The following is a 24,806-nucleotide window of genomic DNA, read 5'->3' as shown; positions in this document are numbered from 1 at the left end:
CACACAGGAGACACTTTTTAAAAAAACCAAAACATTAAAATTACTGTTCCCCCAGCTATTGAAGACCCCACATTTACAAATTTCAGGAATGAAGCGGAGCTTTACCGTGAACGACCGTGGAAGTGACGAGATTCCTCTGGAGTGGACACCAAAAGGTCTTGGTGTAACCACAGATGTTAACCTGGAGGTATCAGTTTTCTGGTAAGTTCTTGGGAGAGAAGCTGAAACCTGAGCTGACCCAGTTTGAGCATTCACTGAGTAGCGAGTGGACAAAAGAGCCGGGCTCTGCTCCCGCTCCTCCGCCAGGCTCTCCGGCGGCGCAGGAGCTTCTCGAGCAGCCGAGCTCTCCGACAGGTTCTCCTTCGGTGGCTGGGTGGCGCATACACTTTTGCTGTCCTTAGTGCTGTAGGAAGTATCTTCTTCCAAACGGTAATCTTTGGCTGCTGACCAATCTTTTGCCACTGTGGAAGGTGCTTTTTCTTCACTGAACACATCATCATTCAGGGAATATGCCCAGTTGTGTTCCTGTTTCTGCTGCTCATAGGAGTCTTGATCTCTCTCTTCCCTATGGAAATAGAGCCTGTTAAAATACCCAAGTGACCCAACAAACAGGCAGGCCTAAAGTTTTTCAACTAGTGAACCATTAGGGCAGAGCATAAGCCAAATAATACATCTCCAGTAAATGAAAATGAATATAATTGTTTAAATATATTAGCATTTTCATACATTTTTAAATCTATCTTCTTTAACCTCCTACCCAGTTCAGCACTCTCATAACACTCAGGCATACTACTATCACATTATCAGGCTGCCATCATGACATAAATCTTTGCCAAGAAAATGATACAGCTATTCAAGTTACATATCCTCAGAAATTCAGACTTTAGTTAGGAAAGAATAGGAATAAGGTAGTCCCATAACACTGTCTGAACTGTATAACTCTGCTCGATACTTCTGCTCTATGAAAATGCTATGCTGAATTTTAGATAAATAAATAAGATGGTGCACTGAAGTTCAGCTAATTTTTTTTTTCCTATTCATTTCTTTGTCATAAAGTAACAACCACTACAGGGATAATCTTTAACCCATCATTTTTAAGATTCTTATTGATCCTGAACATTCAATACAATTAGCATCCATATATTCAAGCAACTAATTTTTGTCCTCACAAATAAGTAAAAAAGCAAAGAAATCCAAAAGATTAGATTTATTTCTTTTACGAATACATGTCGTGCATATTACCTTCAGCTCAGTCATATGTGCCTTTTTAAATAGATAGACAGATAAGACCGTCACCACTAAAAATGGTACTGTGCAGTTCACACTTTTTACTCTTCAGAAAGTAAATACCAAGAGGAAAAATTAGGGATGAAGGGGAAAACAAGTAAAAGTTTACAACTCTGTGAAATACATTAAAATTCTGGTTTTTAGTTCTCCATAGTGGCTGAAAGAATAGCAAATTCAGTGGTAGAAGGAAGAGAAATAGTTAACTTTATCCATGAATAAAAAAGGACAACTATCCATTTCAATGCTATTGTTTTAACTAATTTAAAGAGAATGCAAATATTGACTTCTCAGTACTTTTATTTATGGATAGCAGAGTAAAATACCATTTATAGAGAAACCTGTTTAACATTCTGTGCAAACAGTGCATTAGAAAACCATATTTAGTCCTTCAACTGCCTAGATTTCTACATTTTATTTTGCAACTAAAATTGTCAAGATCTCTGCAGAATCAATTTCAACTTACTGGTAAAAGCTGCTCAAGAATTCAAAGGAATAAGAATGCTCAGATTTATGTTCCTCAACATAATACTCCCATTAGGACCATTACCTCTCCTGCTGCATTTCTTTCAGTGACTTGGTACTCCTTCCAGATACCTCAGAAGCTCTCCTTTCAATTTCTTCTCTCTCTTCCTTTTTCTTTTGCAATTCTGAAGTGTAGCTCTTTCTACGACTCTTCCATTTTGCTAGATCCTATTAGAATAACATGAATGTATACCATCAGATTTTCTCAAGCCCTCATCAACTTACAGAGGCATCCCATTACATCCTATTTATTGCCCTGATTTTATTTGCATGTCTTCATCACAGCCACAATTTCATGTACCTTTCCTCTAAATAATAAAGGGGTTGTCATGTTCCAGTTAGGGTTGCAGGCTCACTGCCTCCTTGAGTTAACAATTGTAATTATTGGACTATATGTCATTTTGCCCTCTTTAACCCCTCCTTAACATTTTCTATTTTATTCTAGAATACTTCACACATAATTGAAAACTAATGCAAATGCCATCTGTATTTCTTTGTTGAGGGCTTTAGAGTTTGGGGTATCATTGCTTTTCCAAATCACTATTATATTAGACTGATACACTAGCTTGAGAATAAATATGCCTGAAATTCTAAATTGAAAACAGATATTTCTGTATTTTCTTCATTTCTGTAAAACTGCAATGTGAACTGGCAATATTGTCCATGAAATACCAGAGCTAAGGGGAGTACTGAATATTAGAACTGAGATGGTTGGTATGCATTAAACAAGCAACTATGAACTTCTTATTTGGTGCTTTGTTCTTAATTTCAGCTTCTTATTGATACTCATTGTCAAGCAGAGATTTTAATAAATTGAAAGGTCTTCAGATACACTTATGATGCTGTGCAAAGCTACCATACAGGTTACAAGCTGGATTTAAGACAGAATTATTAGAGGATAGGAGCCTCAAGAATTTGCACGAGGAAGTATTATTTCTTCCCCTTTCTCCCAGAGGATCAAATACTCAAGACATTCCAAACATTTCTCAAAAAAAAGTATTCAAAAATTTCAGATAACACAAGAAACTATGCCCTAACTTTTCTTTATGTCCACAGAAATCAAGCCTGAAGGCTTTATTACAATACATACAAGTCTTATCCTGAAGCATTAATCAGAAACTTAGGACGATATTTAAAATAATTTCAGTTCTGCATTAAACAGGCATCCCCAAAAACTCTAGTAGCTGCATGAGATGAATTGTTCTAGAAGACAGCCCCATGAATTTCTGCACACATGCCAAAACTTGTTTACTAGGGACACTGAAGGCCGGTGACACTTCAAGCAGGACACTCAAGGAAAGGTGAAAAGGAGTCCTTACTTCTTGCCACTTTAGATCTTGTTCTTGTAACTGTTCTTTTATCTTTTGAAGCTCTTCATAACGGATTTTGCGCATTGTCTGCAGCTCCTCTGCACTGACATCATTCAAAGATTTACTCCTAGAAAGGGAAAAGAGTACTCAGCTTTATAACATCTTAGTGCTCATTTTACATGAGTGAGACCTTCAGAGAGAGAGATTTATATTAGTACAACTGAATGCTCATGAGTGTTATTTTGAATGGAGTAGGAAACACATGGGCAGCTCAATGAGCAAGACTGGGACATGCTCTAGTGCTAACACTCAAGTCATTAGCTGGATATTTGAGCAAATAAAATCAGATTAAGGGAATAAGCAGCTCTGTACATCTCCTTGCTGATCATTCACATTGAACTCCTCATAAAACTCTGCTACTTCTGCTTAAACTTGTTATTCTCTTTACTGACTTTATTTCTTTCTTTGACCCAAAAGGCATCCCCTATCCCCAAATTCAAATTCCCATCCTCTGACTTCTCTCCTGTAACAGCCCCAGTATCACCTTCTGTTCTCTCCTTCCTTAGGCTAATCATAAAATCAAATCAGTTATTGATGCACATTTCCAGAAGATTAAGAGTCACTCACTGCTAAATGCTCGGTTCATGGATGTCACAGGCCCCACTAGCTATGCTGGTCCTCCCCAAGCCTCCAAGATGCTTTTCATCCAAGCTGGGATGGCTAACACAGCCATCTTCCTCCTAACTTCTTCAACACGGCTACAGTTTCCCCCAGAAACTCCTACTCGCTGGTTCCCTTTAACCTAAATTCCTCAGAGTTCACCTTTCATGCTCCCTGCCACCACATGCTATTTTTTCCTTTATTCTTTCACATCACAGTGATAAACATAATGGGATATTTAGTTTAGATATAGGACAAGACTCCTGATGAGATTTGACCACAAGCCTCTGAGACAGTAAGCAAAATACAAGTGTTTCCTCAGAAGGTTCAATGGTGTAATATAAAAAGGAAAGCTAGGTTTCTGGGTCTTGGGGGTTTTTTTTTGTTTCTTAGTATTCAAAAATACCTTTGGTTTTGTTTATCCAAAGTATGAGTGATAGAGGGATGTAAGTTTTAACAGGACTTGAAAATGTGGCACTTCTCTGATATGACAGAAAAATCAGATTAAAACCAGAACAGATTCAGCACAGAGCCTTGCTCTAATCTGTTGCATTTCAAGAGATCTCTGAACTAACAAACCAGACTTTCACTTCCTCCCAAGAGGCCAAACTCACTTTCATTGGTAACATAGAGACTTTGGCCTCTGGCCTCTAGAAATAAAGGCTTGGGCATTAACTCGTTGTATCTGTTTACTTGTCTATTTTCTGAATGAGAGGAGTGCCAAATTCAGCAAAAATTGCCTGGTTGCTATTGCAGAAACTCTTTTCTTGTACAGTTCTTTTCCTCATTTTTTATGCTTAAGTTATATCATATGTAGAACTGTTTTGGGGTAACCAAACGCTACGTAAGGGTTGTATCAAATTTGTTCCAGATGAGTTCAAGAAGACTTACATAACTACACTTTCCACTTCTTTCTCTTGAGTATTATATCTGCCTGCAACAAAACAGGAAAATCTAGACCTAAATAAAATATAACCTAAGTAAAGGTATATTCATACCATGGAACTGGATCTTAGTTTTAATTTCAGTCTAAACTGAAAAACCTAACTAGTGACTTGAATCTTCTGAGTCTCCCTCTCCTAACATCTAACTTCTGAAACATTTTGCACTTCTTCTGGAAGCGTTTAGTCATTTACCAAGTTTGCCTCAGGGTAAAAATAGAGAAGTAAACAAATAAATTTAAAATTTAAAAAATCATTAGAACAAGATGCATTCCCAAATACTTAACACGCCATCACACAATAAGTGGAAAAGTTATTTCTCTTTGAGTCACAGTTCATCATAAACAACATCTAAGTTCCCATGACACAAACCAATAAGTTTGCCACTGAGCATTCAATAACCTGGAGGATATAAAATAACCCCAAACCATTCACCAATCTCATGACAAATACCACTGCTGTTTATGATTTTCAGATTATAGCTGTACAGCCTTCAAAATAAAATATTTGTTAATATTCCTTTACACTTTTGAATGTTTTAAAGACTAATTTAAATATAGAACAACAAATTCTTCACTTCAGCAGGAATAAAACATTAGAGCTGATTTTCAAAGTGCCTGATAACCATAACTTGAATACACGAGACAGCAGAGAGAACTTTTGCCATACGCATAGCTTTTACATTCATTACATAAATTGCAAAGAACAGAACAACAAAGCGTCATGCACAAGTTTTCAGCACGAGTTTTTAGCTACTGTGCATGCATAAAGATGAAAAGAGGCCAAAAAAAAAAAGCATTATGATCTTCCAAGATTTTATAAAACTTACCCTTGCTCATCAGAAAGCTTTTGAAACAGTCTGAGAAATCAGAAACCAAAAAAGAAAAGATTCAGTGTCTTGATATTGATAACAACATTAACACCATTAGCAGACTAGCACTCTCACTAAGTGATGGGGAAACTGAAAGCTTGGGAACCAGCCAGCATGGAATAGCATATCAGGAGTTGAACACTAGTCAAAAAACACACCAGGACTTGAATGATGTGCAAAGTTGGGCAGACCTGACAGAACAAGGCTGCCTGCAACTTTCCAACACTTCTCATTTAGCAATACTGCACAAATAGAGCCCTGTATTAATTCTGCGCCACTTATTCCAGTGCTGTTGAACAGCATGATGCTCAAAAGAGACTCATTTCAAGAAATTAAAATTAATTCCAACTTGAGTCCCAACAAGAAATGTGGCTTACAGAGGTTGTTTTCTTGTTATTTCAACTATTTCAGATACTAAATGGGAGTCATACTTGATGTGTACAAGAATAAAAGACCCTACATAGTTTAGCACATTAATCCTTGAACACAACTAATCCAAGGAAATTCAAGAGGATTTTTAGTATTCTCGAGTATGAGTATTTTATAATATAGCTATTCAATTCTATTTAATGAATTTTTAAAACATGCAATATTTTCAAGCACATCAGAAATATTTCTCAGTGAAGCTCGAACTTTGTTAACAGTATTAAGCTTAAAAATTAAATGCAGCAACATCAAAATATCAACTGGAACACAGAAGTGTCTTAGTCACAAAGTAATGATGCACAGCTGGGAGAACTGCAACTTGCAATGCCGTATTTTCAGAGCTAAGGAAACATTCGAAACCCCACTCTCCCCCAGTAAATACAAAATTCAAAGGAGAGACGGGAAGTACTTAACAAACAGTATTCAGTCAAACAAGAGAACTTTTGAGGATACCTGGAAAGAATTAGCAGAAAGTATGAATCGAGACAGTAGGAAAGTAGGGAGATAGCATTGGCAGAATGAAATATGCCATGGTGGAATTTAATATTACATAGACACACAACTTGCATGCACCATGACCTTTGGGCAGCCAAAACACTTTTTTTTTCACTTCATCTAATCATCTCAGAACTGTGGCAGGACAGTTTACAAGCATTTTTAAACTTAGGTGCAAGCAAAAAAACCAGAATGCCCATTTCCAGAATTTGTCTCTAAAGCATTCATGTGTTTCAGAAATGCTTTTACTTATTATCTTGTAGAATAAAAGAAACTATTTCTAGCCTCCATAGTCTTTTGAATAATCACTATTTTTGTTCAACCATGGAAAGAACCTTATGCAGAACTTTGAGCCTGAAGGAATGAGAACATCTTTTCTCCAAAGTGGCAGCCTAAAACTAGAAAACTTTATAATTTTTTTGTTGAAAATAGGGTATTGCAGTCATGAGCTTCTATTCAAAGCAAATAAAAAGCTTTTTTGAGGACAACATGAACAAATAGCAGATTGGCACTCTATGAATGGTTCAGCACAGGATGATGCTTTTCTGAATGGAAAGGGTTCAAGGACACTCAATCTGTGCAGGACACAACCTGACCTCTCCACCATCTGCCGTTTCTTGTGTCTAACTTTGCTGGCCTCCCTGATTGCTTCCCACTTCTTCCAGTCTTCTTCACTGCATGGACCTGGGATAAAATTTACTGGCTGGACGTTGCTTCCCACTTTCCAAGATTCAATCTTGCGGGTCAGCATATCGTCCTTCTTATGCTGTAAAGATGGTGACAGCACTCTGCCATTGCTCTTCCTTTCCTCTGGTACTGCGTTTTTTTCAAGTAAACATAGAAATTTGGACCGGATCTCTTCTGGAAGACTCCATGGATCAGGAAACAGTGCTGGGTGATACTTGTCAGGAGCACCTGATAAAGGCACCTCTTTTTTCTGAGAGAGGACTTTACGAAAAATCATGTCATCCTTTTCCAAGTCTGGAATCACAGTTTGGCCCTCTCTGGGTTGCAGAATTATCTCACCCTCTAGAGGAGGCTCCTGCTCAGAGAATTTCTTTAAATACCGGGGGTCTTGAAGAACAACTTGATTCACATGGAAAGCCCCAGTTTTCCGAACGAACAAATCATCGTTTTCCAAATCTGGATATAAATAACCATTTTCCTCATCTCCTTGCTTGCATCCTGGTATAAAGGAAACATTCTTTCTACATTTTATGAGCCTAGGGCCAGAAGTAGGATCAATTCTGGTCTCCATTTCGGAAGACACGTAGTCAGTGTATTTTTGCAGGGCCTGAAGTAACGAAAACTGACTGAAGCATATAAAACAAAAGGAGGGAAGTAAAAATATCATTAACTAGCAAGAGACAAGCAGATCACAACATATTGCAATATACATTTGGTTTAGACTTGCAGTATCTCAAGCAGAATGACGACACCACTTGGCATTCACCACCACTGACCGTAGCGCAGCACACGCCAACCAACGCAAAGGTATCCCAGCATCCTAACCTGCTCAGAAACATCACACTTACATGCTCACACACAAAGCCAGTAACCCTATGCAGCATCTTACACTTTCACATTTATATATTGCAAAAGGTCAGCAACTTATGGCTACATTAAAAGAGAAAAAAAACCCCAAACCCAACAAACCAGCAAAATAGTAATAAACAAAAAAGCATGACATCACGGGACGCGGTTTAATTTCATTTAAATGTTGCATATCCAGCCATTTCTTTTTGATGCAGCAAGAGAACAGCTCATGCAGCAGTATCAACCTGGGCTGATCAGAAGACTCCAAGATTTTTCCTTCTGCAATCTGTGACAATGAGCTTCCCACATATTCAGCAATTGGCTTATAATTCTGATCCCTTCTGCAGCTACTGTTCCAGTCAAAACCTGGTCTTGGTTGATTAGCAGCAATGGTACAGCTTTGTTTGTAAGCAAATTCCTCATCCTCAGAATCTGATCTCTTTCTACTGTGCAGCAGCACAAAGAATGAGCAGAGAAGAAAGAAAAAAAAACCATGAAGTGCACTCACTGAGTAAAATGCACAGTGGCAACAGAGCAACAGTATAACAAAAATAATATTTCAATTATTAAAAAAAAAAAAAAAAAAAAAGAAAGAATAAAATGTATCCTGCTGCTACACTGGCAATGAAAATGAAAAAAATTCAAAGTCATAGAGTTACACTTTATTTAGGCTTTGCACACAGGAGAGAAACAGGCATGCATGAAAACGCACCTGAACCCTTGAATCTCTTTATACCAGGGTTTGAAAGAGGATTTCTTGATTTTTTTCCATAGCAATTCTTCTTCTGGAGTCCAAAACTTAGGAAGAAATTTGTCAAAAGCAACAACTGTATTTGGCGCTGAAGAACATAGCTTGCGAAAATAGAGATCATCTTTTTCAATGTTTGGGATGCCTACTTCTTCCTCGTCCTCATCAAAATACCCAGATAATTGTGAAGGATTGTTAACTCTTGGTTTGTTTTCCTCTTTAGTATCCAACTGCCTCTGCCTCCTCTGGTTACTGTTCAAAATATCCAATCAGTTAAGATATTTTAGGAGCAACTTGACATAAGGAACGCAAAAACACATGCTTTTTGGCTCAGGAGCTCAGCCTTGTGAATGAAGCATATTAGTTCTCAATTTCATCACTGCAGCACCAGAAATAATAAGATATATTAAATTTTAAAAAATTTAAAAAGAAGTTAAATGGTTATATCAGCATCCTATCTCCTCCAACAAAAATACAAAGTTTGACAGAAAAAGCATATCAAATTATCAGCTGTGTTAAAATGCTGATTAGAAGACTAACTTTATGGAGTTATTTAAGGGCTGCAATTTAGGTAATGCAATAGTTACTGGATCTTGGATTAGTATCTCTGACCTCAGTGGTTCAAGCATTGCAGCTAGTGGACCAGCTGGATAACTTTCTCGCGAGCAAGATTTAGGAGAGTCATTGTGCAACATGAAATGATGTCCAGGTGCAGCAGAGCTTACAGGGCTCTTTTTGACTAGAAATCTACGATTTGCTAAGTCATCCAAAACAACGTCGGGCAGCCTTCTTTCATCTTCTGAATCAGAGCCACTGTCATACTCAGAGATGATCTGGAGGAAAGCTGGATTTGTAAGCCCACACTCTGCTCTGCTATTTTGGCAGGAAGCTACAGGATTCGTTTCACATCCACTGAGGTTGACCGAAACAGGAATAGAATGAAGACAGTGAAGTCACGAAGGTAATGGTGAAACTCAAGAACTGCCCACTAATCTCATCTGTATGCATCAAGAAGCCGGACAACTGAAATTCATCACCATATTTTGAAAGGCTTTAACAAGAAACTAAAACCATAGGTCTATCTTTCATGAACTTGCATTTAAGATCATTAAATACATCTGGAGTCTGGCCAGCTTCAAAACATTACTCAAACACCAAAAAGCAATGTAAAAAACCAAAACAAAACCACACAACCACGCCAAAACGTCCCCCTCAATAAAACATGGGAAATCAAATACTTGAATTTGTATTGCAGCAAGAGCAGCTTTTCTTTAACTATTAAAGAAGTAATTTATTTTAAAAACTCTAAATCAAAGCCCACTTTACTAAGACCTCACACCAGTACCTTGAAAATGTTCCATCTGACTCAGTGAAGACGGGACTTGCCCAGCTCCTCCTGTTGTCCTCATTCTTCTCTGTCCTCTTCTTCCTTAAAGGTGCTGGCACATATCCTGTCTGCTTGTTTTTGTTGGGTAAGAAGCGATTGAAGTCAGTGGTAGGTTTTGGTTCAATCACAGAAATCCTACGGTAAGACCTGTCATCTTTATGGGAGTCGTGCATTTTGGAAGGCAGTTCTGAGTCTGTGTCACTGTCACAACCTTAGAAGAAAGTGGAAAAAAGGGAAGACACTAATTATTCTCTAGACATGAGCTTCTAGTTAAAACTTGAATCAAAGTCTTCTAAAATCAATTTAACTCTGTATTTGAGATCTTTCAGCTGCAAATTTGCTGACCTACTGACAGGACAGTAGGAGAGATATTTTTAGAAGCCTGTGGCAAAGCTGTGATAAGATCCATTAAACTCAGTTTGGTTTGCATGGTCCTTCTGCATTTGTTCCATTCTTTCATTATCACTGCTCCCTGCAGGAAACAAAGCGCTGGCCTCCAGACTGAAGACAGAAAACAGCACAGGAATTTTTTAATTAAGTAGTATTTGCCAGATAAATTTATTAACAAAGACAAGTTAACAGCAAATAATAAATCAATGTTCTCATCTCACCAGATTAATATCCAGTAGAAGTGCAGGGTACATTACATATGTAACATGCCTAAATGCTGCCTTGCTCAGATCAGCAATGCTCCATGGAGCCTCTGCCCAATGGTTTTATGTTATTCACATGAAATAAAAATCCAAAACCTCACAATTTTTGTGACTTTAGACTACAAATTGGCATTAAACTTTAAAAGCAGCAGAGAAACACAGGCTAGAGTGCTGCTTTAGGGATCCAACATCACTGTCTTCTTTTTACCTTTATTATCATGACGAGCTACTAAAAGTAACAAATACTATTCAGTATTTAACCTAAGTGGGAAAAACCTTATTGAATATTCACAAATGAAGACATAGATATTTGACACAGTCACCCTAAGAACAAGGCAAGAGACTTTTGTAACTGGTGAATTTTAGGTGATCCCATCCAGATCTGATTTCTAGCAATTTCCCTTACAGAATTCTGGGAATATACCCTGCACGGACACACACCCTAAAGTGGCAGTGAGAGCAAGAGTTTCAGCGACCCTTCCTAGGAAGATTTGTTGTCAGCAGTGCTTTGTTTCTACGAACTGTTAGAGGTCAATATTTGCTTAAGCAAAATGCAACTGCAGCAGTTGCAAATCTAGAGTTGACTTTCAAGCTGGTTTAAGTACTGGATATCCGAGTACTAAGTCCACACATTGTCTTCTCCCACACCCATAAGACACAAGTCAACAAAAGATTTTAGAGAGGAAAACATACCTTCACTGCCACCTTTCAAGGTTATATCTGATGAAAAGCTTGTGCAGGATCTTGAACCAAGAGAGTCCAAGCTATCGAAGGAATCGTCTCTTTTATGAGTAGCTGAAGACGAAAAGGGCTCTCCCCGGTCAACGTACCAAATATCACCGTACCCACTATCTCTGCCACTTCTGCTCGGCTGGCTGGACTCTTCAAGTGCCTACAAGAGTAAGTTTTGAAAGGTCTTTTTCAATAATTTAAGGTGCAAATGCCACTCGTGAGCATTTTGAGCTCACAAACAAACTTCAACGAAGACTACTGCAAACCCCTAAAAACAATATATACAACAGCTTGAACAGGAGCTTCAATAAAAGGTCTTAAATTTCTTTTATCTCAGCCAAAGAGGATTGTGATAGGGCTCTTCAAAATCTACCACATCAAGTAGAGCATATGGATTCTTAAATTCATATGGGTAGCAGAAGAACCAATGAAGAATAAAAATCATTCCTTTCACATGGAACTTGATAGCAAGCAAAGCAAATAAACTAAGATGAAAACGAAATCCTCAAAAGACTGTTTAGAATTGCTGCTGTATAACAAACTATAAACTTCAGGCTATTCATTTAGTTTCCTTTTTTGGATTCCTTACCTTTGTCAATGCTTGCCCTAATAACTTCTCAAATGCTTTAAGATTGAGGTATGGACCATTATAATTAGGGTCACTTTGAGCTTTTCTCCCAAGCCAGTATAATGTAATCAAAACCTAAAAACAAACAGAAAAAAACCCCTGAATACAAACTTAAATACTTTCCTCTCATGCCATGTGCCAGTATAAAAGAATCTCAGCATGCTGTTAGAGAGGTTTCCACAACGAACTGCAAAATATTGCTTACAGTATTAGCTATGATTGCCACCAAAACCAATTAAAGAGTGTCACAATGCATCTCATATCTCAAGTAAGCAGATACAAGTACTGTTTCAATTATTACAATGATTTCAGAAAGTAAGCTGCACATAGAGATCACTGTAAAATGGCATTAATTTGCATCAGATAAATCAGCAGCTGAAGAATAAGGTAAATATGATAGTACCATAAACAGAAGCACTTAAAAATAATTGATCACAAATAGTGCACAACTGTCTTACATTTTTCAGTCTTCTGTTGGTTTCCTCTGGTCTGAAGCAGGGCAGAGAGTGAGAAAAAGAAAAGAAAACAATGTTTTAAAATTGCTGACTTAAAATTCAATTATTATTCAGGATGTAAAAAGTTTCAAGACCAATTAACAATCAATATAAAATATGCAACTTTGACTGCTCCAAAAGAAATAAGAAGCATTTCACTTTAAATACAGTCATAACTCTGTACTATTTCAATTTTTACACGTAAAGTAATAAACTGGCCAATGTACTACAGTTTCTGTTTTGAGGGGTACACAGGAAGGCTCTAGGCTTCCTTAATTGGCTCTCATTTAGTTACCAACAAAATAGAAGTAGAAAACAAGCTGTTGACTTTGGGAAATACAGCCTCTATTAGCCAGGCAGATAACAGAATCATAGAATGGTTTGGGTTGGAAGGGACCTTAAAGATCATCTACTTCCAACCCCTCTGCCAAGGACAGGGACACCTCCCAGTAGACCACGTTGCTCAGAGCCCCATCCAACCTGGCCTTGGAACACTTACAGGGATGGGGCATCTACCACTTCTCTACATAATCCATGCCAGTGCCTCCCCACCCTCAGAGCAGAGAATTTCTTCCCAATATCCAATCTAAACTGACCCTCTCAGTTTAGTCATTCCCCCTTGGTCCTATCACTACATGTCCCTGGAAAAAGTCCCTCTCAAGCTTTTAGCTTGAGGCTGTTTTAGCTGCTGGAAGGCTGCTACAAGGTCTCTCTTGGGCCTTCTCTTTTCTAGCCTGAACAATCTCAGATTTTTAATTCCATATGAAAGGAGATTCAATTGTAACTATTTTCCTGATTGTATTGTTTTCTGAAGTATTTGCCTCAGACAACAGAGAATACTTTAGCCACGAGTAAGCTTTTCAGACCAAAAAATGAGAAACTGAAACTGGGATATCTGGAGAGAGATGATGCAAGGCTGAAAGGATGGGCTCTTTTCTATAAATACGTGTTTTTCAAAAAACACTAAATACACATGCAATCACTAACCTTAGGGAACCAGTCTGTAGCACACCTGGGAAGTGCACCAATAGACAGTCATAGTGTTCCCACTCTCATTTTAAGAACAAGAAGTAGAAACTTCTCAAATGGGAGGCTCCGAAAGCCCCCTAGTCCCCAGACCTAGTCCTCAGGTGTAAATATTCAGGGCTAGACTGCAGACAGTTGTTGAACAACATTGCGGCCTGCAGTGCCAGCAGTTATGGAAGAGCAAATGGCTTAAATACACCAAAACAACTTTTCACCTGCCCCACACTTTGGTTTGGATCTGGTTTGGCTGCAAACTTCACACACAGCACAGTGAAGAGATTCAAACAGAAAAGCAGAGACTTCACATACAGCAGCAGAAAAACCTATTCAGAGCTCGATAACATGTCAGACCAATAATGTATCAAGGTACCTATTCTGTTTCTGCCTGTCTAGGAACACACTAGTTAAAGGTTACAGGAAAAAAAAGTAGAATAAACTATTTAGGAAACAGTTACGAGTTAGTGTAATGAGGACAGGGCCCGGTCAGCCTAAGCATCACTCTTCACGGAAATGGAATAGTCAATGAGACGTGACAACCGTCAGGGACATGGACCATCCCTCCTGCTCTTTCTTCCTATTTTGAGAGCACCCACTCCCACTCCGCGGCTGTAATTGCCTTGTCCATCCCCACACCATAAAGAAATCAGGCTATCAGGAACACAAAGTCCTGAAAGGGGTCTGACCTGCACAGTCCTTGCCTGCAGCTCCCTTAGTATCTCATGCCAGAGATGCTTCTGGCTTTGTAGCCAGTGATCTCTTTCCTACTGATAAGGAGGAACCCTTCTCCTTTAATGTGAAATATTTACACTTTTTTGCTTGTTTTTTAATCCGTTCCAAAACGGATTGCTATTCATTATTCACTACAGACTATTTTTGAAGAAAAAAAATTCCCTTTTTTTTCAGTAGGCTAATTTTTTTGCCAGTGTCCATGTTCCAGAGCACACCATAGCTGTGGCCTAAGGTGCCACAGGATGATTTACCAAGCAGAGAATGGAAAACCATTCTTATATCAACATTACACTTCTCATACCCAGTGGAGAGCATTTTAAAGGTTTGCATTCTTTACCCTCAATGCCTTTTGTTAGCAGAATTTCTGCTTTTGTTTGCAATTATAAAAGCAGAAGCCCTTGCTAAGGATGCCTTAAAGTTTGCTCCCCAACTTCAGCAGCCTAATAAGGAGTGAGAAACTCTGCCCTTAGCTGTCAGGAGCATGTATCCAAAAGGTTGCCAGCCTTCGCATAGACACAAGCTATATGACTGAACACAATGATGTCCACTTCTGCTTTCCTTGAGTTCTCTGGGATAATTTCAGTCAACTGTTTTGCAACAGGAGGAATATTCAGTTGTCTTTATTTTCAATATATTTTCTTTACTGGAATAACCATAAATACACTAGGTCTGTGTAATTGGCCTAAAACCAACACAAAACTTAGGACATCCAGGTAAATGAGTCTGTTTGAGACCAAAAATGCAGGCAGGGAGATATTTCACAGACTCGAATGACAAACCCTGCTTCATTCCTGTTTACTCTGCTAACAACAGAGGCAAAAAGACAAGTTGTTTACTCTTCATTCATGAAGTTTCTTCACTTACATTACTACTCTCCTTCTCTGAACTGCATCTCTTGGTTTGTAAACCTTTTCAACAACTTGTCGTAATAGACATAGTCTCAGCCGAAGAGGAGAAGAAAACCAAGAGAAGCCCTGCTGATCTAGAACACTGTTCCTCATTTATATGCACGTAGTAATTATTTCATGGTACTTAACCAAGGAAAAGGATGATTCTGAATTATGAATGTACTGCCCTAGAATCTGTGTTAAATGACAGGTATATATATTTTTTTTTTGTCAAAAAGAAATTCTGATTAAAGAAGCAATGTTGTTACCTTACTAAAAGGTCTTAAAAGTCATTTTTGACCTACAAATTTCACAGCTACATCTTTTCTGAGGCATGCAACTTGCAGAAGATGTAGTTTGGATCCACTTGGTAACATTCTCCAAGTGAAATAAGAGCCTTTAGAGCCTTTTCTATGTACAACCTGTCCAAGCTTATCTGTGTTTAGTTGCACATGCCATTGCCCAATTCCCTTCCAGGACACTCCATTTAAAATATCTATTGGTCAGAAGTGTGATACAAACTGAAGAGCTTTTAGGAGGAATTGCTTTTTCCTGTGAGCATCAAAACAGAAAATAAACAAGGCTTTTAACTCAATTGTAGTAAACAAAAACACAAAATGGAATAATTCTGCTATGCAGAAGTTCCTCATGAAGTGCTATAAAAATGTAATTACTGTGCAATCTATGCAAATATTTCATCTGGGGTCTTGTGTATAACTCTGAACAACTATGGTTCATAGGAGGGGATAAGATAGAAGCACCAACCTCAAGCATAGCAAATTCTTTGCTGCTGGAAGAGGAGGCATGACCCTACAACTTTTCTGACAAACTGTTATCTAACAGTTCCTGCTCTCTGTTCCACTCCCCTTTGCAATCCTGGCTCTAAATACACAGGGCTCACACACTCAGTTTCTCACACTGTATTTGAATAAACCATTTAGAAGATGGAGTACATGAACTTCAGCAATGTAGCTTTTAAGCTTTTTAAACACTCCTGGACACTTATAACCTTATTTTGAACATAAGTCTGCAGCACTGAAGTGCACACACAACTGCTTGTAGAGACATTTCTCATACAACAACTATTTTAGGAAATGAAGGGGTAGCTCACTGGCTAAAGTATCTTCATCAGTGCAAATTAATGCCGACCCTACATTTGGTTACTGTGAAAGAAGTCTCCTTTTTCCTGTTTTCATCTGAAGTTTTCACAGAGCCTAGTTGATGCCAACCATATTCTTAATGAAAATAGTCGGTGTAACCCAATTTCTGGTTTGAATAGGTGAATACCTTTATGCTGAAAGTTTTAGGTGGGCTGCTGCTTTGCTCAGGCAGGCACAGCCAATGCTGCATCTTAAAACTAATCTGCTGAAAGAATTCAGTTCCTCTCCACATGACAATGCAACACTACTTACTAAATCACTTTGTGTATTTTTAAACATTAACTTCTCTGTCTTCCCAGAGGTTTTTTTTATATCTCCTTTGTTAACAGTAAAACTTTGCTAAAGAAGTCTGAACTAAGCAAAGAAAGTCTCTAATTAGAGCAGTTAAGATCTTGGAGGAAGAATTTTATTATAAATACTTCATTGCTCCTGCCACAGTCTCAGCATTTAAGCCTTCATTCTGAAGCTTAAAAGAAAAATAAAACACCAATCTACCTATGCTGACCTCAATACCAAATTCCAGCTAACAAAGAGGTCTCAAAACTGTAAAGGTAGAATCCTAATTCACAAAGTGTGAACCTGAATTGCTGGCAGTGGCATTAATAAAAGTTTACATACAACTTCAAGATTAGCCACCCTGGAAAAGATCTCCCAAACACCTCATGAAAGTCTAAAGGCCACGAGATAACAACACGTGGGGGATATTATAATAGTAATTGTGAAGCACAACCACATAAATCCGAGTTGAACACTGATGAAAAAAGACGTGAAATAACCACCTGTGGAGAAATAATACCTTCTGTGTAAATCATCTCATCTACGTCAATCCTTGAAGAAATAGAAAAAAGATGAATGGGACAGGAATAGCTCTCACTTGCTAGTGCGTGATATGCTTAGAGACAAACTACCTCTGCTGCATTTGAGCACAACACACATTGACAAACATCACTTATTCCCAGCCAGCAGAGACCAACAGATGTTTCTCTAACAAAGACCACTCTACAAGAATAAAGCAAAGTGACACAGCAGATCAGCACGCTGAGCCACAGCTCAAGGAATTTATTCTCAGCTCCACTGTTTGCTCAAGGTTAAACAGCAAAATTAGTCACCAAGGCCCTGGCCTGACAACACAAAGGCTTTGGCAGCAGTTCTAGCTTAAGGATTTCCGGGTCCTCCTCTCCCATTCAGCCACTCCTCTTTGCTGCCCCCACAGTTATGCCAACACAACCCTGAATCACACTGTGGTTCTATGCTGCCGGAGGGCTACACCTGTTTCTGTGGATTTTTCCTACTATACATTTTCAACCCCCAAATTAGCTTGCTGGTCTGTTTTAGACCATGCTCATACAAGCAATTGCACCAGCACTGTGGCAGAGATATGTTGCTGCAAGGGCACAGGCAGCGGGCTTGGTGGAGGAGGACTCTGCTCCAGACACCAGAACCGTGAGAGCCCCTGTGTGATGACCCCAAGACAGAGGTGCTCTCTGCTTCCTATTTTTAAGGAGTGAGGAAAGCTTGTTGGGATTATTTTAATGAATTTTGGGGCATTTTAAAAGAAAAAAAAAAGTAGACAATCACACACCTTAGAGGAGCTAGCAGGCCACAGTACTTTTAAGAATTCATGAACTAGACTTTAACCAATTATAAAATATATCCACTGACACTTACAGACACCTCTCCAGTGCCTCCATACAAAAGAGCAGTGCATTTTAAGAAGCTACATTTATTTTTGACTTGTTTCAAAACTTTTAAACAATAAACTCAATAGTTTGGGTTTTATTTTTCTGACACATTATATGGTTTTGTTTCCCCACATCCCAATATGTATTAAATTCCAGCAACAAGCAACTCACAATGCCAAATCTACTTTAACATTTCACTTTATTATTTTCCAGGAAGAACAATGTGGAGCTCAAGACCACATCCAAGATACCAGAAGTCTGAACAAAATTCTGGAAGACTATTTTACAACATCCCATTCAGAGAAGGGTCTGTTTCTCATATAGAAACATATTTAAATATAGTTATCAATCAAAGATTAAAAAAAGAAAAAACAAACAAAACCAACAAACAAAGAAGCAAGTTTGAACAGAGATTCCTCCTACCTAAAATGAGGGTTAGCTGCCAAGAATACATGTGGTCCTCTCCAAAAAGATAAGACCAATCTGAACCCATTTACAGGGAGAAAGAAGGAACAGAGACACTCCCACTGATAGAAAGGAATGTGCCAGTGACAAATGCTCCCTGCCCAGTGCCAAACCCATCCCTTGGTGATGAATACTTCAGAAACCCCAACAGCTGCCAACCCTGTTTTCTGTCCCTTCCTCTGAACTACAGATCTCACAAACACAGGACTTGAAGAGATTGCTGTTTAAAAAGAAGTATTGGTGTCCTCCCTTGGCGCTTCCATCCATCAAGGCAGCAGTCACACCTCCAAGATGCCCTTTGAAGGATTTGGAAGAGCCATACCCTGGCCTGGGAGCTGGAGCAGATCAGCAGACTGCAGAAAAGCCCACTCCCCAGCTCCTTGCCGAGCTCCTGGCTCTCCAGCCCTACACTGGCCAGCTTCACTTACGATTCTGAGGAAGATGTTGGAGGATTTGAAGGGCTCCTGCACCCCCGCCGGGTATTGCTGCGCAGGAGAAGAGTGCTGCCTGTCCAACTAGCAGCAGGCTTGTGCTAAATTTCAACCTCTTTGGCCACCTACTCAGCTGCTATTAATATTGCTGTTATCGTATTTCACTGAATTCCCACATGCTGCTGAGAATAGAAAGGCTCCAATGGAAGATGTGGTTGCTGCATGGGTACAGAAACATGAGGACATTCCTCCAGCACTTGGATTCTTAGCAAATCGATATTCAACCCTGAGAGCCACAGTTGAGAATGCTGGAAATAAACCAGCCAGGCTATGGCTGCAGAGTTAGAGAACAGCTTTTGGAAACACACCTTTCTATTTGACTATAAAAAGCACATACGTTTTCCATAGCAACACATCCACTGAACTCAATGCCACTCACATCATAACAGCACAGAGAGTCAGGTATAAAATGACAGCAGAAGGCATTTCTCCGTGCCCCTACAGAACCCCTGGCTGACAGCAAGGAGCTCCATGGGCCCTGATGAATGAGCAGCCTGTCTCCACCCCGCACCCCTGCCTACTAATGCTGAGGGGTGGAGGAGAGATGCTCAAGAAGGGAAAGGCAGAGAGGGAACAGAGCCAGCCAACACCCTCCCTGGGAACACATGACCATCCATGGCTTCAGAGCCTGTCTTCTCCCACTGCCTCTTGAACACAGTGCTTCCTTGCTGATCTCACCCATTATGCCTCCATGCCATTCTGAAATCTCTTTATCAAAACAAAAACAGGCCCTTCTAGAAAAGTGCATCAACCCTGGCAAGTCACCAGACTGTAACATTATCCATTTCCTCACACTCTTTTCCGACCCCTCCCTGGGTGGTCTATCTCTGCCAGCTTCCTCATGTTCCAGTCTAATCTAGAGGTTCTCCCAAAGAGAAAACTAGCATCCTGTAGGGAAGAAGGCACGCCTGTCAAATAAAAATTAAAAATAAACCCCCCAGAAGAACAAGCAGAAGAGCCTTGATGATAACCTGAGCACTCCTTGGCTCTTGTCTGAGGGGTGAGGAGGGCAAGTGGTATGGAACACTCCCTGCAAGTTGTTGCTGCAACAAAAATGAGGCTGATAGGATCCTGCATCTTCCTGTTCAAATATTAATCTCTATTAAAAAAAATTAAAGTTGGCCTGGATGATCTCTGAGGCCTTTTCCAAAATAAATGGTTCTAAAATTTATAATAATTAATGTAGATTTGTTGATTTGTCCCTTTTTGTGTCTTTTTCTTCCTCCATTCCTAACCCCCTCTAAAAACTCAGCAGCTTCACTAATTACAGGCAATTAAACTGTGTATCTCGTTTTCCAGGACAAAACTAGAATGCTTCCCCAACGTGTACTGGGTACTTTCATTTCCAGATCTAGACTGACACCTACAGAAAAATAAACAGCAGGCATTTTATTTCTGAAATCTACTCACATGTGTCACATGCCATACACTTCGGCCAAGAAGCATAAGAACACCCACTGACTTTTATGAGAAAAGATGGACTCTCTGCACAAAGTACTAGAAGTTGTGCAGCTGACTCTCAGCTCACACAGTGTGTTAAAGAGTTCTCAAACCACTTTGTTCATGCTCAAGAGGACTTTTTAATTTCAGAGGTGAAATTAATTCCTTCTCAAGAAAAATAAGCACTTTTATACACACAGTATTTTAGAAAAATTGATAGATAGCTATAATATCAGTACTTACATATGCGATAGGTTTTTATATCTTCCCAAGTTTTGCTACTTAAAATTTGGAAGTATATGATTTTGTTGAATCTCTCCTTTTATCTCACTGCTGCCTTTTTTCTTTTCTAAAAACCTGTACATATTTCAGTTGACTTTTGCACAATGATTACATTAAATGTTACCCCCTTCTACCTTTTTCCTTCCTGGTACCTCAAGAATCAACACACTTGAGCTCATCCTGTTGATCATCAGGATCACTATCTACATTAACTTCTCTTGCATTAGTTTTAAAGATCCTTGACTTTCATTCTCCCACACAAATATAGACCATATTGTATAAATTTTGTAGATTAATTTGAAGAGAAGTCAAGATGGGGAACATACAGTTTTTCTAACAATCTTTCCAAAACAAATAGTTGGTAAATCTGGGGAGTCGCTGAAAAATAAGTATCAAATTAGACAATTAAGTGAAATCAAGTAAGTTTTTAGAAATATATTCAAAATCACAAAAAACTGCAGTTGGTAGCTTGCTCAAAAATAGTTCAAGAGCATTATTAAAAAAAAAAAAAAAAGTATAAAGTCTATTATTTGCTTCAGCTAAGCTGCAGCAACCATGGCAACTCACAGCATTTTTTTTCAAGACATGACCAAAACTCATTTTCTCTACTGCTCAATGCCTCTTTGCCATTATTAAGTATTTCCAAAACCATTGTCTTCTTTACTCCCAACTCTCACACCTAACTGGAATATTCCAACATCCCCTCTTTCCACACACACATACCAGAGGTAATTTTTTAGAATAGCCCTCAATACTGACCCCATTAATTCCCACCAAGCCTTGATGAGACACGTCTGCACAAACTCCAGGTATGGATAAAAAAGTTACTGCAAGGTAAGTTAGGGTAAAAAGTTTTCCATCTACCAACTACTTCTAACAACTGCCTATGTGCACACTCTTACACTCAACCCCCAGGATTAACACAGTTGCTCAATTTGGATAAAGCATTCAGAGGTGGTCCCTTGGGAAGAGCCAGGATTTGGCAGGTTATACAACATTGCTTACTCAGAGAGAAATATTTTTTATAGCCTCTCTATACAGGGAGGACAAAAACCACCCCAACGACCTCCTTCGTTCAGTCTCCTCCCTTAGTCCATGCCCAGGGAAAGATCCAGTAGATGTAATCCTTTGTTGTCCTCGTGTCAAGCAAACAGGCAGTGATGCATAAGTGCTTCGTGTAAAAGCAAAACTGTTTAGCACAACTTACAACACCAAAAGCAAGGTTTACTCAGTTCTCAGGGTATGCAAAAAAAACCCCCCAGAACCCAAGTCTCTGCTACATAATATTTATCAGATACTTGGCAATGAACTTGTCCTCTGATGAAGAAAAAAAGATGACTGACAGTAACTTGTACTGGGTATTGCTATGTTCACACTTATCCTAACATCCAGTTTCACCAGTCCAAATAGACATCTGCTCAGCTGCTGTTGTTATAACACATACTCAGAGAACAATTCAGCACAGAGGTGACTCAGAGTTACCAGCAGAAGCTACAGATGCCCTATTCTTGGCCCATAAAAGTAATCCAGGATTCAGTCCACTCCAGCCATCCTCTCCTCAGGACAGCCAAGACCCATAAATGCCAGGTATATGCATGAGGGATAGTTATATCTTCTGGAGAAGAGGCAGACCCCCTGAATTTTGGGGATACATGGAATTTACAGCACCTGGGAATCACTTCACAGATTTCCAATGGCTCATTTTTTCCTCTAGAGCAATTCCAATGTAGTGCTGGCCAAACTGTTGCACAGGAGGACAGAGAATAGGGGCAGTCTATAGGCCAGATCCTCTTTTCATTCAAAACTTCTGTTTTAGTGTTAAAGAACAAATACTTTTTGTTTCGCAGTTTAAAGGCAGATTACTAAAAGCACAGATTTTGGAGCTAGGACTTTGAAAAAAAAAATTAGATTTAGAGATTTAGATTCTGATAAAGATAGACAGAGCGAAGACAAAGAAATGGAGGCAGAAGGTAAGAACAGCTTAGTCCATGATAAAGATTTTGGAAACAAGTTAAAGTAACACTGCATTTGTCCTTAAGTAGAAGTAAATCACTACTGCATGACTGAATCATTTTGTTTAGTCTCTACACTTCGGACTAAAAGCTTTAAAGAACTACTGGGTTTTCTCAGTAATATTCTGGCAAAATATTTCACGAGCAAATAAGAAGCACTGAGAAAGATTATAATGCTTCCTTTTTGGAATTTTGCCGTATTTTCTCTGTGTTTCTTTGTGTTACCCTAGCAACACAGAGCACAACATCATCACTCATCGCACAGAGCACAGGAGTATGAAACACAGACTGAGCCTGACTTCTCCCTGTTAAAGTCGGTTCTCTATTAACTTAAGGGGATCAAATATGTCCAAAAGGAATGAGATATGCAGATACAACTGAACTTTATTATTTCCTATGTTTCTTAATCTGCCTGCACTTGTAAAAACATATTTAGAGCCAGGAAATAGCTCCTCAAATAATGCAAAGTCGAATATTAATCTGTGCAAGGTTAACAGAAAAGAATACTGAAAGAAGATGTATTCCCTTGAACCAGCTCTCCCAGAAGACATGGTGAGAAGCAGCAGCACAATTTAAACCAAAAACAGGATACAAAAATCAAGTAGAATTCACCAAGTGTAGTACAATTAAGGAAAAATGTGCCCTTTTGTTTTAGGGAACAGACAAGATCTAAGACAAGTATATATAATTTTCCATATTTCCTGCAATTCTCACCTCCCATCCTCAGCTCCTGCAACATCCACAAGTAAGGGAGTTCCTTAAGGATTCAGCTATTCTGATTCAGGTTTCTTATGGCTTCAGGTTTATTTCTATAACATTCGAAATATCTAAATTCAATTTGTTGCTATCAATAATACTGGATAAATATTACCTTTTTCAATTAGCTTTTTTGGGGTGAAAAACAATTTTTCCACCCCAAAAGAAAACAGTGATTTAAGGCTACTTGGAGCAGCTAAGTCAGAGGGTATTTTTAAACGTTTGCTCAAAACATTAAGGTTTTTGGGCCAGGTTTTCTGGCCAAGTTTTTAATGTTGGAAAAATGAATGCTTCTTTACTGTAAAGTGAGAGAATGGGTAAAAGTCCAAATACTTGCCGTGCCAGAATGTTAGAAAACTTGTGTGGGAGGCAAAAAAAAGAGGGGTGGGGGGAGGAGAAAAGTTTAGCTAGTCTGACCATATACCTCTGAAGTTGGAGAGTTTAATTCATTCTGAGCATCCCAACTGAAACCAAATGTGCTATTAGTCACTCAGGAGTTTCTGTTGTAAAGTTAGAGGAGTCTGAGAATAAAAACTTGAAGAAAATTAATGATATGGGAAAACAATCCTAGCCAGGGAACTACAGATGATCTCACACCTCTCTTTCACCAGTACTCATGAAGTATGTAATTTGTACCACAAAACTGATGACTGAGGGAAAAAAAAGCTTAATACACCAATTAAGACATCACCAAAACTCTCCAACAAGCTATTACAACTAAGTCTGCTGGTAGGGAATGAGTGGAACAAAATGATCCGATTCTGCTCCAAGTGAGGCCATGGCAATATTCCCAACATCTTTAATGAGTGCATGAGTAAATGCTAAATTAGGAACCTTCCTTCTCACGAGAAAGAAGATACTACATGCATCAAGTCTTGGGAATTACAGTTAGCCATCTGCAGAATTTCACCAGCTGTACAGCCAGATGAAGCACTGGAGAAGGGCTCCTTAAGAACACACATGGTGGTTTGTAAGCTATCCTTCCCTGAAGTCAGTCAAACCACAGAGCCAAAATAACACAAACCCTCAGGCTCTTGACGGGATTATTCTACAAATTCTTTGTCCAACAATCCTCACGACTTCTACAAGAAAAATAGGCACTCTTTTTCACCAAGAAAAGATTAACAAAAACCTTGAGACTCTCATCTAGGAATCCACAGCTTTTGAAAACTAAGTGTGTCTCAAA

General features: G+C 38.9%; 1 protein-coding gene across 22 annotated transcripts in view; it reads right to left on the bottom strand.

Annotated features, from left to right (window-relative positions):
- Positions 1-24,806, bottom strand: part of LMO7 (LIM domain 7) — a 132,008-nt gene that overhangs the window by 32,239 nt on the left and 74,963 nt on the right. For 8 of the 22 annotated variants that reach the window (XM_048295607.1, XM_048295606.1, XM_048295601.1 and 5 more), the window contains exons 5-16: positions 12,655-12,685; positions 12,158-12,271; positions 11,530-11,728; positions 10,142-10,394; positions 9,409-9,708; positions 8,761-9,048; positions 8,294-8,494; positions 7,109-7,825; positions 5,550-5,579; positions 3,129-3,246; positions 1,835-1,977; positions 106-565 (exon numbers count right to left, since the gene is read on the bottom strand). In XM_048295607.1, the coding sequence (XP_048151564.1) occupies positions 106-565; positions 1,835-1,977; positions 3,129-3,246; positions 5,550-5,579; positions 7,109-7,825; positions 8,294-8,494; positions 8,761-9,048; positions 9,409-9,708; positions 10,142-10,394; positions 11,530-11,728; positions 12,158-12,271; positions 12,655-12,685 (2,854 nt within the window). Of the gene's footprint in view, positions 1-105; positions 566-1,834; positions 1,978-3,128; positions 3,247-5,549; positions 5,580-7,108; positions 7,826-8,293; positions 8,495-8,760; positions 9,049-9,408; positions 9,709-10,141; positions 10,395-11,529; positions 11,729-12,157; positions 12,272-12,654; positions 12,686-19,067; positions 19,142-24,806 lie in introns of those variants that run through there. The other 14 variants (XM_048295618.1, XM_048295610.1, XM_048295617.1 and 11 more) reach the window with 8 other exon arrangements.

Source organism: Corvus hawaiiensis, chromosome 2 (assembly GCF_020740725.1).
Source record: "Corvus hawaiiensis isolate bCorHaw1 chromosome 2, bCorHaw1.pri.cur, whole genome shotgun sequence".
Classification (NCBI taxonomy): Eukaryota; Metazoa; Chordata; class Aves; order Passeriformes; family Corvidae; genus Corvus; species Corvus hawaiiensis.
This window is presented reverse-complemented; position numbering and strand designations above follow the sequence as displayed.